Raw genomic sequence first — 13,226 nt, 5'->3', positions numbered from 1 at the left:
CAGTTCCCCCAGGGCAGCTGTCCGGGTCCCAGCCTCAAACCCCCTGAGCAGTGCCCTGGAGAATGGGTTTCCTGGGATCCCTGCTGCTTCTCCTGCTCCGCACTCTGGCAGAGGCTGGTTCTACTGGGCTGGATCAGAGCCCCCCTGCTCTCGTGGCTGCCCTCCCAGCACGTCCCACACGCAGCACGGGACAGTGGGGAGCAGAGCACCTCATCACTGGAGATGAGCTCCGGGAACAGCACCATCCCAGGCAGGGGATGCTCCTGCCTCTAAACCCGTGTTCACGTTGGGAATGCTGCTCCAGCAGGGAATTTTGCAGATCCCAGGCTCCATGATGGGAGTTTAGCCCCGTGGCTCCCAGGAGAACCGGATACGTTCTGTATTGAGGCCATGGTGGTGGGCGCACAACGAGCTTTGGCTTCCCACAAACCAAACTCTCACCTCTTGCTAAATTTCCTAGGTAGAACTCTGCTTTCTCCTCTTCAGGAAGCTCCTTCTTGCACAGGATTTACTGTCCTGCTGAGTTAAACACGGGAGATGCTGGACTTCCCCTTTGCTCTGGAGATTCAAGCACATGGCAAGTGATTACTCTTGGTGTTATCTCTTTGTCCTCAAGGAGAGAAGCTGTGTTAGAAGGGCTCAGGGGTGCTGGGAAGTCGAGCTGGACATGCATAAAGACTGTTTTGATGCTGAACACTATAAAGTCAGTGGTGGATTAAAAGAAAAAAGGATGTAAATATGCACTTAATGCAGAATTTTATGGATGGTCCTAATTTAATATATTGCAACCTTTGTAAATACTTGGGAAAAGCCTGTAAAGTGTGTAAATAAATGAGATTTGTATGGAAGAAGAATAAAAACAGTTTTTACTTTTTGCAATTAAATCCAAGTGTTAATGCAGCTTTTCCCCTTTCCTGATTCATTTTCATGTTGTATGTCAGTCATTGCGGGGTATTTAACCGTTTTAGGGCACTTTTTCTGGGTGGAAGTGTCATTTGAAGTGAAAAGTTGGAACATTTTCATTTGGAAATTCCGAAGGAACACTTTGGAGAATGTTTTGTCAGGTTTGGGCTGGTTCCCAAAGTTGGTGCCACAGCTCTGCCCATCCTTCCTTTCTTCCAGTAACAGTTTCTGTCCTCCCTTCACAATCCATAGAATCCCAGCCTGGTTTGGGTTGAAGGTACGTTAAAGCTCCTCCAGCTCCAACCCCTGCCACAGGCAGGGACCCCTTCCATAGAGCAGCTTGCTCCAAGCCCCTGTGTCCAACCTGGCCTTGAACACTGCCAGGGATGGGGCAGCCACAGCTTCTCTGGGCACCCTGTGCCAGCGCCTCAGCACCCTCACAGGGAAGAGCTTCTGCCTAAGAGCTCATCTCAGTCTCCCCTCTGGCAGGTTAAAGCCATTCCCCTTGGCCTGTCCCTACATCCCTTGTCCCAAGCCCCTCTCCAGCTTTCCTGCAGCCCCTTCAGGCACTGGAGCTGCTCTCAGGTCTCCCCTTCAGGAGCCTTCTCTTCTCCAGGCTGCCCCAGCCCAGCTCTCTCAGCCTGGCTCCAGAGCAGAGCTGCTCCAGCCCTCGCAGCATCTCCATGGCCTCCTCTGGCCTCGCTCCAACAGCTCCACGTCCCTCTTGTGCTGCTGCCCCAGAGCTGGATCAGGGCTGCAGGGGGGTCTCCCCAGAGCACAGCAGAGGGGCAGGATCCCCTCCCTGGCCTGTGCTCACGCTCCTTATTCAGCCCTACCTGACAGGGCTGATGGTGAAGCTCCTCCAGAGCGCATAAAAGCGGGCAAGTAGAGGAGAGAAAGATCCTGCTGCTCCTCCCAAGGCAACGCCTGGGCCCTCTCAGACACCAGAGGACCCACACTGGAGACCTTCAAGACATGAGTCAGTGGCAACCCAGCCTTTGCTGCTCCCCAGCCCGGAGCGGAGCCTTCCTGGAGCCTTCCAGCCTCGAGCCAGGCCTTGCACACCCCTTTGGTGCCTGTCACGGCTCCTGCCTGTGCCGAGGCTGCGGGTGCCGGGGCAGGCAGCAGGAGAGCCGCGTTCCTCTTGCACTTACCTAATGGTGCTGGACGGGAGCCGTCAGCCCCGGGGTGGGGACCTTGTGCTCCCAGTCTCCGTGCTTCAGACGCTGGCTCCAGCAGGAGCCCTGTGGGCAGGTTGGGGAGCTGGGAAATGGCTCTGCTCCCCCTTTGCCTGCAGCTGCTCTTGACCTTGCCCCGTGAGCCACATGCCCCGGTTGTGCCTCCTTCAGGGCTGTTTTCCCTACAAGCACCATGTGCCCCGTTTCCCTTAATCCTTGTTGCCACGCTATCTCCTGTGAGCCTTAGTCAGGACGCTGTAGTGCCAGGGGCTGCTACATGGTAGCGTGGCCCTTCATCTCTGCACCGTGTCTGCAGAGATCTGTGCCTGCACTGGGGCTTTGCGAACTGCTGCATTCCTTGTAAGTCAGACCCTGGTGAGCTGAGCAGCAGGAGCTATAACCAGCGCTGATCCCTTCGCACAAGGAAGGGACTCTCTGCCCTCTGACATAGAGCAGAGCTTTGTAAGAGTCATTCAGTCCCACCTGTAGGATTCCCCGTGTCCTGGGCTGGTCCCCAGAGCGTGAGCACAGCTCATGGAGGGGATCCTGCCCCTCTGCTGTGCTCTGGGGAGACCCCCCCTGCAGCCCTGATCCAGCTCTGGGGCAGCAGCACAAGAGGGACGTGGAACTGTTGGAGCGAGGCCAGAGGAGGCCGTGGAGATGCTGCAAGGGCTGGAGCAGCTCTGCTCTGGAGCCAGGCTGAGAGAGCTGGGCTGGGGCAGCCTGGAGAAGAGAAGGCTCCTGAAGGGGAGACCTGAGAGCAGCTCCAGTGCCTGAAGGGGCTGCAGGAAAGCTGGAGAGGGGCTTGGGACAAGGGATGTAGGGACAGGCCAAGGGGAATGGCTTTAACCTGCCAGAGGGGAGACTGAGATGAGCTCTTAGGCAGAAGCTGGGAGTTGAAGGCCTGTTGAGATGTCAGCCCAGACCCTGGTTGCCGCAATCATTGAACTACCAAGGCCACGGTAGACCCTGGACCCACTGAAGCCAAGCGGGGGCCAGGAGATCTGCTGTGGTCAGAGGTGATCGGTGTGGTCCAAACCAGGAGAGGTGGTGAAGCCCGGCCGGGGCAGAGCCGGCAGCGTGCGAGTGATGGGGCTTCGCTCCCAGGGCAGCTCCCGGCGCGGAGCCGGCGGTTGCACAAGTGCAGATGGGGGGGGAGAGGCTGCTGGGGCTCTGCCAGGGCCGCTCCATGGCCCCGGGGCTGGTGCTGAGCCCCGCGGTGTCCGCCTGGGGCCCGAGCGCAGCAGGGTCAATGTCTGTGGTTGCAGGCAGCCCTGCGCGCAGCTGCGGGCCCTCGAATCCCTGTTTCTGGGGCAGGCTCAGCTCTAGGTCCCGTTCTTCCTCTCCTGCTCATCCCTCTGATGGTCAGGGAGGGAGCATCAACCTCCGTGTTTCCCCCCTTCCCAGCAGGCTGGGGGAGCCCCGGAGGGGCCGTTCCTCGCTGCTTGCCCCCCTCGCAGGCACGGGGCTGGCTGAGGTGGGCTCTGACTCCTGCCTGGGGAGTTTCCACCCTCCAAACCGCTCCCAGCACTTGCATCTTGTCCTCGTTTCCAGACACAGCTGCGCTCCAGGGCCAGGGGAGGACCCTTGTACAAGGCTGGGCTTTGCCGGCTGCTTGGGGCTTCTCAGTGTAGTCCAGGAGGGAAGGGACAGGAGGTGGAAGAGGATCCGTAACCGGGGGCCTCGGGGGTGGCTGAGGTTTGGAGCAGCAGAGGCTTGGCTGCAAAGCGCCCATCCCGGGGTTAGGCTGCAGGCAGAGGGTCTCTCCTGGGGAGCAGACCCTGTGCACTCGCTGGCAAGGGCCATACTGCTGCTCCTCCATGAGGCCGATATGTGAGCTGGGTGTGTTCCTGTGGCTCCCAACTCTGCTCTCGTAAAGAAATCCATTTCCTCCCCAGTCTTCGAGCTGTTGGGTGTTCCTTGCTTTTGGGAGGTGCTTTAAAGCTGACTGCCAGAGCCGTGGGCTTACGAAGAGCAGAAGCTGGCTGCACGATGCTGAGCTCAGGTCTTCCTCCTGTTGTCCTGTTGCTCGCTGTGCTGGAGCTGAGCTCTGATGCTGGAGCATCGCTGAGCGATGAGGAAAAGAAGATCATCTTGGATGGGCATAATAAATATCGCTCCCAGGTCTCTCCTCCTGCCATGGACATGCTGAAGATGGTAAGTGGCTTTTAGTGCAGGGGAATGTCAGGGTTTGAGTAGTGCAAGCCTCGGTCTTAATGCTTGTAGGGATTGGGGTTCCCTTTAGGGGAGAAGAGCAATTCTTGTGTAGGGTTACAGCCAAGTGTCAATGCCTCTAAAGAGATCAGTTTCTGCTCACCTATAGAGATGTTTATGATCACTTCTGGAAGTTCCTAAGTGCGATCTGGGCGCCCTGATGCTCTGTGTGAGTGCGATGCAGCTCCCTCTGTGAGTGCCTGCTGGAGCTCGATGCGATGGGGAGGATGGAGGAGGATGTCCTGTGGATGCTGTGCGGGCATCACCTGCTGCCTTTCATTGGCCTTTATCTATAGGAGGAAGCATCAACTTCAAACATGACAAAACCATGACGGCCACCTCATTCAGCTGTTTGGGTTTTCCATCGTGCTCCGAACCCCTGCCATGACTTGTGCGTGGCTCTTGGAGGTGAGGGATCCCCCGTCTGCTTGGGAAACTCAATCAGGTGCCCACCATCACGTGTGGTTGCAGTGGGAGCAAACCCAAGCTCTCAAGCTGGTGCTTTTTGTCTCACTCACCCCCTTGATTTGATCAACATCTGGCTGTGGTGTTCTCTAGCACGTGAGGGGTTTTGTCACTGTTTGCAGAGCAGTGAGAGGAGGAGGATGGCTGTTGGTCACACCGAGCTGTGCCAGCGTGCCTGCAGCAGACCCCCCAGCAGTTGTCCAGGCTGAATGAAACCTTTGTGGGCTGGTAAATGGGAGCTTACTGAGCAAATGAAGCAGAAAGCCATGTGCAGGTACAGGAGGTCTGACGAGTGGCTTCACACTCAAAGGGCACAGAGCCTAAACCCTAAGGATCATGGTCCCACAGACACCCACCAGAGCAAGGCACAGAAGACTCAGAGTCTGAGGGCTTTGGAGCCTGAGGGAAACGACCTCTGCAGGTCCTTGAGTCAGCAGCAGCTCTGAACCAGGGACTGCTGCTCCCGGCTGAAGCTGCCGTTGAGGATCGCGTGCTCCGAGATGCTCCTTCCCTCTCTTCTTGCTTTGTTCCTGCTTCAACACAGCGAGCCCGCTCCCAGCCTGGAGCAGGGGGCTGGTTTGTGAGCACAGCACGCGTGGAGCTCGCAGCGGCCCCGGCACCTCCTTGGCAGAGGTTTCCCAGGAGAGCTCCATCCTCGCTTTCCTCAGGCTCTCTTTGCCTCCCAGCTCCCGCTGCCGTGGCACCGTGCCCGGCTGAGCTCACCCCCTGCTTCCATGGGGACACTGCTCCGGGGGCCGTGGAAACGGTGATGGGGGGGTCCAGAGCCTGAAACCAATCTTGTTTTGAACGAGGCAAACCCTGCAGGGGGGAGTCCCTGTTCACAGACCCAGCTCCGTGCCAGGGGCGTGCGCTCCCAAATGGGGTTTCTGCCACCGCTCTCAGCCTGCCTTGGGGCCATGGTGGGAGCTCAGTCACCAGCCGTGCCCCCTTACAGATGCCTTGGTGCTTCCTTCCCCTCTAGTACCTAAGTGCTGCTGCTCAGGGGCTCATCCACATCCCGTGGACACTCTGACGGTGACATGCCCTGCACCAGGGCCATGCCCTGATCCCTCTAGGACATATCCCTGGCTCCCACTGGAGAGGTCCCCCCTTAGGATCCCCTGTTTGCTGGCCTGCCTTCCCAGCAGAGCTGCCGTCTCCATCAGATGGTGTAAGGACGGTCCAAACAGCTGCGGCTTAGGATTCCCTGTGTGCATCCCTGGGAGGAAACCTCTCCTCCTCCTCCTGCACATCTCTGTGGCCGGTAGGCTCAGCTGGCGAGGGGGCTCCTGGCAGCGTTCAGCCATCCACATCTCTGATCCAAGCAGACAGATGATGTTGCCCAGGAACGTGTGCTCACAGGCTCAGTGCTGTGTCCTGCTCCCTCCCATCCCCACTCTGGTCAAAGAGGGGTGGCCCCAGGTTCCCCTCCTGCATGACCCGGGGTGAATTTCCTCCCTTCTGCTGTCCAGTGTCACGGTTCCTCTGTGCTAAGTTGAGGATGCTCCATGATGATGATGTTAGAAGCTGGTGCAGGGCCTGGAGCACAAGTGTGATGGGGAAGGGCTGAGGGACCTGGGGGGTTCAGGCTGGAGAAGAGAAGGCTCAGGGGGGACCTGATGGCTGCCTACAAGTGCCTGAGAGGAGGATGGAGCCAGGAGGGGCTGGGCTCTGCTCCCAAGGAACAAGGGATGGGACAAGAGGAAACGGCCTCAAGCTGCCCCAGGGCAGGTTTAGATGGAGCTGAGGAACAATTCCTGCCCCAGAGGGTGCTCAGGCATTGGAACAGGCTGCCCAGGGTAGGGCTGCAGTCACCGTCCCTGCAAGTGTTCACACAGCGTGGAGACGAGGCCTCAGTGCCATGGGTTAGGGGTGGCCTTGGCAGTGCTGGGCATGGTTGGACTGGATGGGATTAAAGGGCTTTTCCAACCTGGTTCATTCCATGATTCCATATGCTCTGGGCAAGGCTGTCACAGTCATGCTGCTGCACTGGCCTCGTGTTTGACCCAGGAGCTAACGTTTGGAGAGCTGACGTTCTCATGAACGGGGAAATCGGGGTCCTTGGTGCGAGCCCTGGCTCACGCTGAGAGCCCCGCGTCCCTCTCTGCGCGCTGACACCGAGCTCCTTTCAGAGCTGGGACACGGAGCTGGAGGCCTTTGCTCAGGCCTATGCAGAGAAGTGCATCTGGGACCATAACAAGGAGAGGGGCCGCCGGGGAGAAAACCTCTTCGCTATGGCCCCAATCCTGGACCTGGAATTCGCTGTGGAAGACTGGAACGGGGAGGAGAAATACTACAACTTGTCAGCTTCCACGTGTGTCTCCGGGCAGATGTGCGGCCACTACACCCAGGTACCGGGCTGCAGGGTCGAGGGATGGGGCTGTTGGGCTCCCAAAGTCTTTAGAGAGGGATGGGGAACCAGGGAGGAATCACAATGGTACAAAGGAACCTGGGCACGGTCCATGAGCAGCCTTTCGGAGAAGACCTTTGCTTAAACAAGCTCTGCAGCAATTTTTGGGTTACCCTGACCTGGGCACCAGCTGGTCTTGGGCAGAGATACGAGGTTTCAACCCTAGGTAGGAGGAAGGAGGAGCAGAGATGGTGGTGCTAAGTATGAGTATGGATGAAGAGAGTGTTCCAGGACCAAAGTAGAGATGGTGATGCTCTACCTGGCTAGACAATACAGTAGGAAAGCTGTGGCACTTGGATATACAACCTGCAGCCCCAGGTTGGTCCAGACAAGGGCAAGAAAGAGGATCCTGAATGCTAAAGTAATGTGGGGATGTGGGGCACACACTAGGGGATGAGGAGGACATTGGTGCAGTGATAGAGCAGTGCCAAGGGACAGGTCACCAACAGGGCACCATTTTAAACTGAAACAGGGGAAGTTCAGGTTGGATCTAAGGCAGAAGCTCTTCGCTGTGAGGGTGCTGAGGCGCTGGCACAGGGTGCCCAGAGAAGCTGTGGCTGCCCCATCCCTGGCAGTGTTCAAGGCCAGGTTGGACACAGGGGCTTGGAGCAAGCTGCTCTATGGAAGGGGTCCCTGACCGGGGCAGGGCTTGGAGCTGGAGGAGCTTTAAGTTCCTTCAAGCCAAACCAGTCCATGTTCCTATGGCTCTATCTGCCTCCACCCAATCACCCTGTCTTCCTCAGGTGGTCTGGGCCAGCACGCACCAGATCGGCTGTGGAGCAAAGTTCTGTGACAAGATCGATGGAATCGAAGCTGAGGGCATGCACCTGCTCGTCTGCAACTATTACCCCCCGTAAGTCCCACTCCTCCCGTGGCTGGTGCGCCGCCGTGGGGTTTCCGTGCAGGAGATGTCCTTCCTTCAGCCCCACAGCAGGGCAGGGTTTGGCCTTGCTCAGGAGCGATTCCCAGACAGGTCTCTGTTACCTTGGGTTGGTCACCAAGGCAGGAAGGGTTTTCTGGTGATCCCTGCCCATGACTGCCGCCGCTGAGGTGTGGGTCAGCTCCTGGCACACACCTGGGGAGGGACCTTTACCCCAAAGAGCTCCCCGGGGCTGATGTCGCGGTAGCTGAGGCGCAAACAGCAGCTCTCTGGGCTGTGCCTTGCTCTTCCCCGCCAGCAGCAGAGGTCACCTTGGATGGAGAAGCCCATTTGCAGCATCAGAAGCGGTTGGACATGGGAGGAGAGGTGGGTGCCTGCTTGCGAAGCCCTGGGACCAGCCTTGGGGACCACTTGCTTGGAGCTGATGACACCAACAAGAGCAGTTGGTGCCTGCAGGACTTTAGGGGTCTTGAGCAGACGGGAGACAAAGTGAGGTCTCCAAATGCCCATCTCCTGCTCTGTTCTAGGGGTGGTGAAGGATCTGCTCCCTGAAGCTGGCTCCATGGCTGCAGCAGCCTTGGTGCAAAGCTGTTGAGCAAACGGCACTGACGGTGTGGCAGGAGACAAGACTTGGCTTTCACGTTGTTAGCGTCGAGACAAACACATCACCACCGGGATGGTTATATGAGGTGCTTTATTGAGGCGCCGGGAACCAGGGGCACGCACCCAAATCTGGTTCCGATTCCCGTCCCATTGCGTTCGCAATTTATACACTAAAAATTTCGTAACTAATACATATTCAACACAGATTACATCACTGACTAATACATATGCATCAAGGATTGCCACATCAGTCTATTACGACATCAGCCTCTTCTGCGCTTGCGCCGCCCCCTCTGGTGGTCGTCCTGATGAAGTAAGGAGTCTTCCTCAGGTGAAGTAAGGAGTCTTCCTCAGGACCTTTTCCTTACTTGGATATATCCCAACCCTTGTGTGGACGCTAGCATTTTCTTATCAGCTTCTGGTATGCTCTTCTGGCTACCTTATGCATAGGTTCCATTTGGGTATAGTCTCCAGTACATACCTTTCTAAATCCACCCATACACATATCATTGCAACACTGGTTACAGAACAGCCGTGATACAAAATCGCAGTTACAACATTTTCTAATATACAAAACCTCACTATTCATTTATAAATTTCTCAAACATAATCATTTCTACTATTTTATATTATTGTTTTATTGTAAAAACTTCACCTCCTCTAAGAACGTTAGTCCTGAGTTTTGCCTTGGCTGGGATATTCCGTTTGGACCAGACCCCTCCTCTGGGATGGGTGTTTCCCCCTCTCCTCACACTTCTTTTTCCTGGCAGGGGTAATATGAAAGGCCGAAAGCCCTACAAGGAAGGACCCTCATGTTCACAGTGTCCCGAGGGCAGAGTCTGCGTCAACTCCTTGTGTGGTAGGTGAAGAGAAGCGGCGCGTGTGGGACTGGGACCCCTGCGTTGGGGTCCAAGCTCGGAACACTGCTGGAGCTATTGGGAAGCCCTGGACCAGCAGTTCCAGGGCTGGACCGTGAGACACGAGGTGTGCTGGCATGCTCCATGAGGAGGGTGGGACGAGGACTTGGAGCCCCCTTAGGCTGCAGTCTTTGCGCCGTGAGGATGCCCCTTGAGGAGCAGGAAGCGGTGGGAGGGGGATGAGAGGTCTCCAGGCTGGGAGCCCAGAGGCGGGACAGCCCCATTGAGCAGAGAGGGCTTGGCTGCTGCTTCAGCCCCGCTGGGTCCTGCTGGCCCTGCTCCGCACAGGGCTCTGCTGAGGGGAGGCCACAGCAGCCCTAACCCTGCACTTCTCGTCTCTTACCAGAGCCCACTGTAGAAGAGACCACTCCAGCCCCTGTGACAGCAAAGGCAAGGCCCTCCACCCCAACCACTGCCATGCCAAAACCCACAGCCACAGCCAGACCAGCACCCACAACACCAGTACCCACTGCAACCACAGCCAGACCAGCACCCACCACAGCCAGACCAGCACCAACAACACCAGTACCCACTGCAACCACAGCCAGACCAGCACCCACCACAGCCAGACCAGCACCAACAACACCAGTACCCACTGCAACCACAGCCAGACCAGCACCCACCACAGCCAGACCAGCACCCACCACAGCCAAACCAGCACCCACTACAGCCAGACCAGCACCCACCACAGCCAGACCAGCACCCACAACACCAGTACCCACTGCAACCACAGCCAGACCAGCACCCACCACAGCCAGACCAGCACCCACCACAGCCAGACCAGCACCCACCACAGCCAGACCAGCACCCACAACACCAGTACCCACTGCAACCACAGCCAGACCAGCACCCACCACAGCCAGACCAGCACCCACCACAGCCAAACCAGCACTCACAATGCCAGTACCCACTACAATCACAGCCAGACCAGCACCCACCACAGCCAAACCAGCACCTACCACAGCCAAACCAGCACTCACAACGCCAGTACCCACTACAACCACAGCCAGACCAGCACCCACCACAGCCAGACCAGCACCTACCACAGCCAAACCAGCACTCACAACACCAGTACCCACTACAATCACAGCCAAACCAGCACCCACCACAGCCAAACCAGCACTCACAACACCAGCACTCACCACAGCCAAACCAGCACCCATAACACCAGTACCCAGTATAACCACAGCCAAACCAGCACTCACAACACCAGCACCAACTACAGTCAAACCAGCACCCACATCAATGCCCACCACAGCCAAACCAGCACCCACAACACCAGTGCCTACCACAGCCAAACCAGCACCCATAACACCAGTACCCAGTATAACCACAGCCAAACCAGCACTCACAACACCAGCACCAACTACAGCCAAACCAACACCCACATCAATGCCCACCACAGCCAAACCAGCACCCACAACATCAGTGCCCACTACAGACAAAACAGCACCCACAACACCAGCACCCAGTACAACCACAGCCAAACCAGCACCCACAACACCAGTGCCCACCACAGCCAAGTCAAGACCCACAACCACACTTGCAATCACCACCACGTTCCCAACCACAGCCCAGCCCAGCCCCACACCGCTCACACCCATCACAACAGCCAAGCCAAAACCTGCCACCACACAACCAACGCCAACCCCAGACAAGCCAAAACCCATGACACCAGCAACCACCACAGCCATGGCCATGCCAAAGCCCACCATGCCAGCACCCAGCACCACTACTACCAAGCCAAAGGCCACCATGCTAACATCCACCACACCAAACCCCACCACAACTATGACCAAGCCAGCACTCACCACAACCACCGCTGCAGCCAAGCCAGCACCCACCACACCAACACCTACCACTACTACAGCCAAGCCAATACCTGCTGCTACAACATCACCAAAGCCCAAACTCACCACCACAACACCAGCTTCTACCACAACAGCAAAGGTGCAGCCAAAACCTACCACAACCACAAAGCCAGAACGCACTGAAACAGAAAGACCCACTCCTACTGGGGCAACTGGGCTATCTCTTTCCTTGGAGCCCACCCCAGACTTAGATTATGAAGTGTCTCCAGAAGCAGAGGTAGACACTGGAGAGCCTGTTAGCCCCTTAACTACAGAGGATCCAGCCTTGTTAGAAAGCATGGGCACAGCCTTCAGCCCCAAATCAGTCCCAGAAACAAATCAAGGTCTCAAAAAGGATGGGAAGGAGAAATCGGCCTTTTCCAGCCCACCTCCATCCCTCAACCAAATAGTTCCAGAGATCAAGTTAGGCTTCAACAAAGCTGAGCTCATAACCCCCTCAAAGCCAGTGCTCTTCAGCCCTGAAGAACCCACCTTCTTGCGCTTAACTTCATCTGCCAAAGACCAAAAAGGGCAGAGCCCTGCTTTCCAGAACTCCCTCTCAGGTAAGGTGATGGTGGAGTCTGTCCTGGCATGGACCCTCGGACGTTCCGTGATCCCCAAGCAGCATGGAGAATGCTTGGGAGGAACCAGGTCCTCTGGATCCTCCTCTTGTGCGTGGCACCAACTCTTCCCCACTCTCCTCTAACACTGAAAGGAGCTGGATGGATGTCTCCTCCACGCAGCGCGGTTTTGTCTGCAGCCTGCTCCCCACTAACCCACCAACCGCCTCACTGGGTGGCTGCACTGCTGCCTCGCATCTCGCCCTGCCTTGGTGCACGTCACCGATGGACCTGCATGAGAGGGAGCTCCTTTTTCTGCCTGCACCTTCCCCTCTAACTCCTCCTTTTCTCCTCTCCCACCAGCAGAAGCCCTGGACACCGAAGAACTGGAGACAAACTCGGACCATGCAAGTGCGGATCAGCCCACGGCTGGAGCCCCCAGTACCTGCATGGGGCTTTCGCTCTTCCTCCTGCCCAGTGTCATCCTGGTGGGCCTTCTGCTTTGAATGGTCTTCCTCAGCTGTCCCTGCACCGGTCACCAAGGCTTTCTTCAGCACTGGTTGTTCCACAACCCTTGCAGGCTTGGGAGACGCCACAGACAATACAGGTTGACACGCTCTCTTCTTATGCTGCCTTATCTGCTCCAGCCCCAGGGAGCCAAGGGCAGCTGGCAGTCCCATAGGAACCTGGTCCCCTTCCTGAGGAGACCCAAGGGCAGGAGGGTGTCTGCCATAGTGCTGGGGACCTTGGATGCTTCTCCTTTCCTCTCAGCCAGCCTGGACTTCTGGTCCATTTCCAAATGGAATGTGATGAGCTCTCCCACCACCCGTGTGGCTGGCCGGCCCCGCCGCACCGTGTCCCCAGGGAAAGCACAATGACTTGGAAACCGAGTGGCACTGAGACATGGGCATTGGTGTTTGTCTGTAGGTGAGACGTGGTGGTTGGGTTTGTCAGGATAAGCTTCCAGCAGAAGCACTCCTTGCTCCTCCTGATGTGTCTGTCTCAGTTCTGGAGAAGTTTCATCTCTTCCCTTCTTCTCCAAAAAGAGTGGCTTCTTCTTTTTTCCACAGGAGAGGATTTCTGTTTCCTTCCTGGTTCTGGTACAGATATGGCCAGTGCTACCCAAATGTTCTCCTTTCTCCTCCTCACACCTCTGCAGCCTTCGCCTCCTTCCTCTCTTCTGCTCTCTGCTGCATGTACCCGTTCCACAGTCATGGAATCATGGAACCCCAGGCTGGTTTGTGTT

General features: G+C 57.0%; 1 protein-coding gene across 3 annotated transcripts; it reads left to right on the top strand.

Annotated features, from left to right (window-relative positions):
• The first annotated feature begins 3,936 nt into the window (after positions 1-3,936).
• PI16 (peptidase inhibitor 16) lies at positions 3,937-13,226 on the top strand. 3 transcript variants are annotated; one of them, XM_061442527.1, is made up of 5 exons: positions 3,937-4,238; positions 6,893-7,111; positions 7,914-8,023; positions 9,424-9,512; positions 12,344-13,226. In XM_061442527.1, the coding sequence occupies exons 1-5, from the start codon at positions 4,074-4,076 to the stop codon at positions 12,484-12,486; spliced, it is 726 nt and encodes a 241-aa protein (XP_061298511.1). In that variant the 5' UTR covers positions 3,937-4,073; the 3' UTR covers positions 12,487-13,226. The 3 variants fall into 3 exon arrangements, with proteins under 3 accessions (XP_061298511.1, XP_061298510.1, XP_061298509.1); XM_061442526.1 differs by lacking the exons at positions 3,937-4,238; positions 6,893-7,111; positions 7,914-8,023; positions 9,424-9,512 and adding an exon at positions 11,028-11,983 and having other exon boundaries at positions 12,347-13,226; XM_061442525.1 differs by lacking the exons at positions 3,937-4,238; positions 6,893-7,111; positions 7,914-8,023; positions 9,424-9,512 and adding an exon at positions 11,028-11,983.

Source organism: Pezoporus flaviventris, unplaced genomic scaffold (assembly GCF_033815535.1).
Source record: "Pezoporus flaviventris isolate CSIRO_AGI_PZ_B2104156 unplaced genomic scaffold, CSIRO_AGI_Pfla_v1 ptg000228l, whole genome shotgun sequence".
In the NCBI taxonomy this organism is placed as follows: Eukaryota; Metazoa; Chordata; class Aves; order Psittaciformes; family Psittacidae; genus Pezoporus; species Pezoporus flaviventris.
The sequence above is the reverse complement of the archived record's forward strand: the minus strand, read 5'-3'. Positions and strand labels throughout refer to the sequence as shown.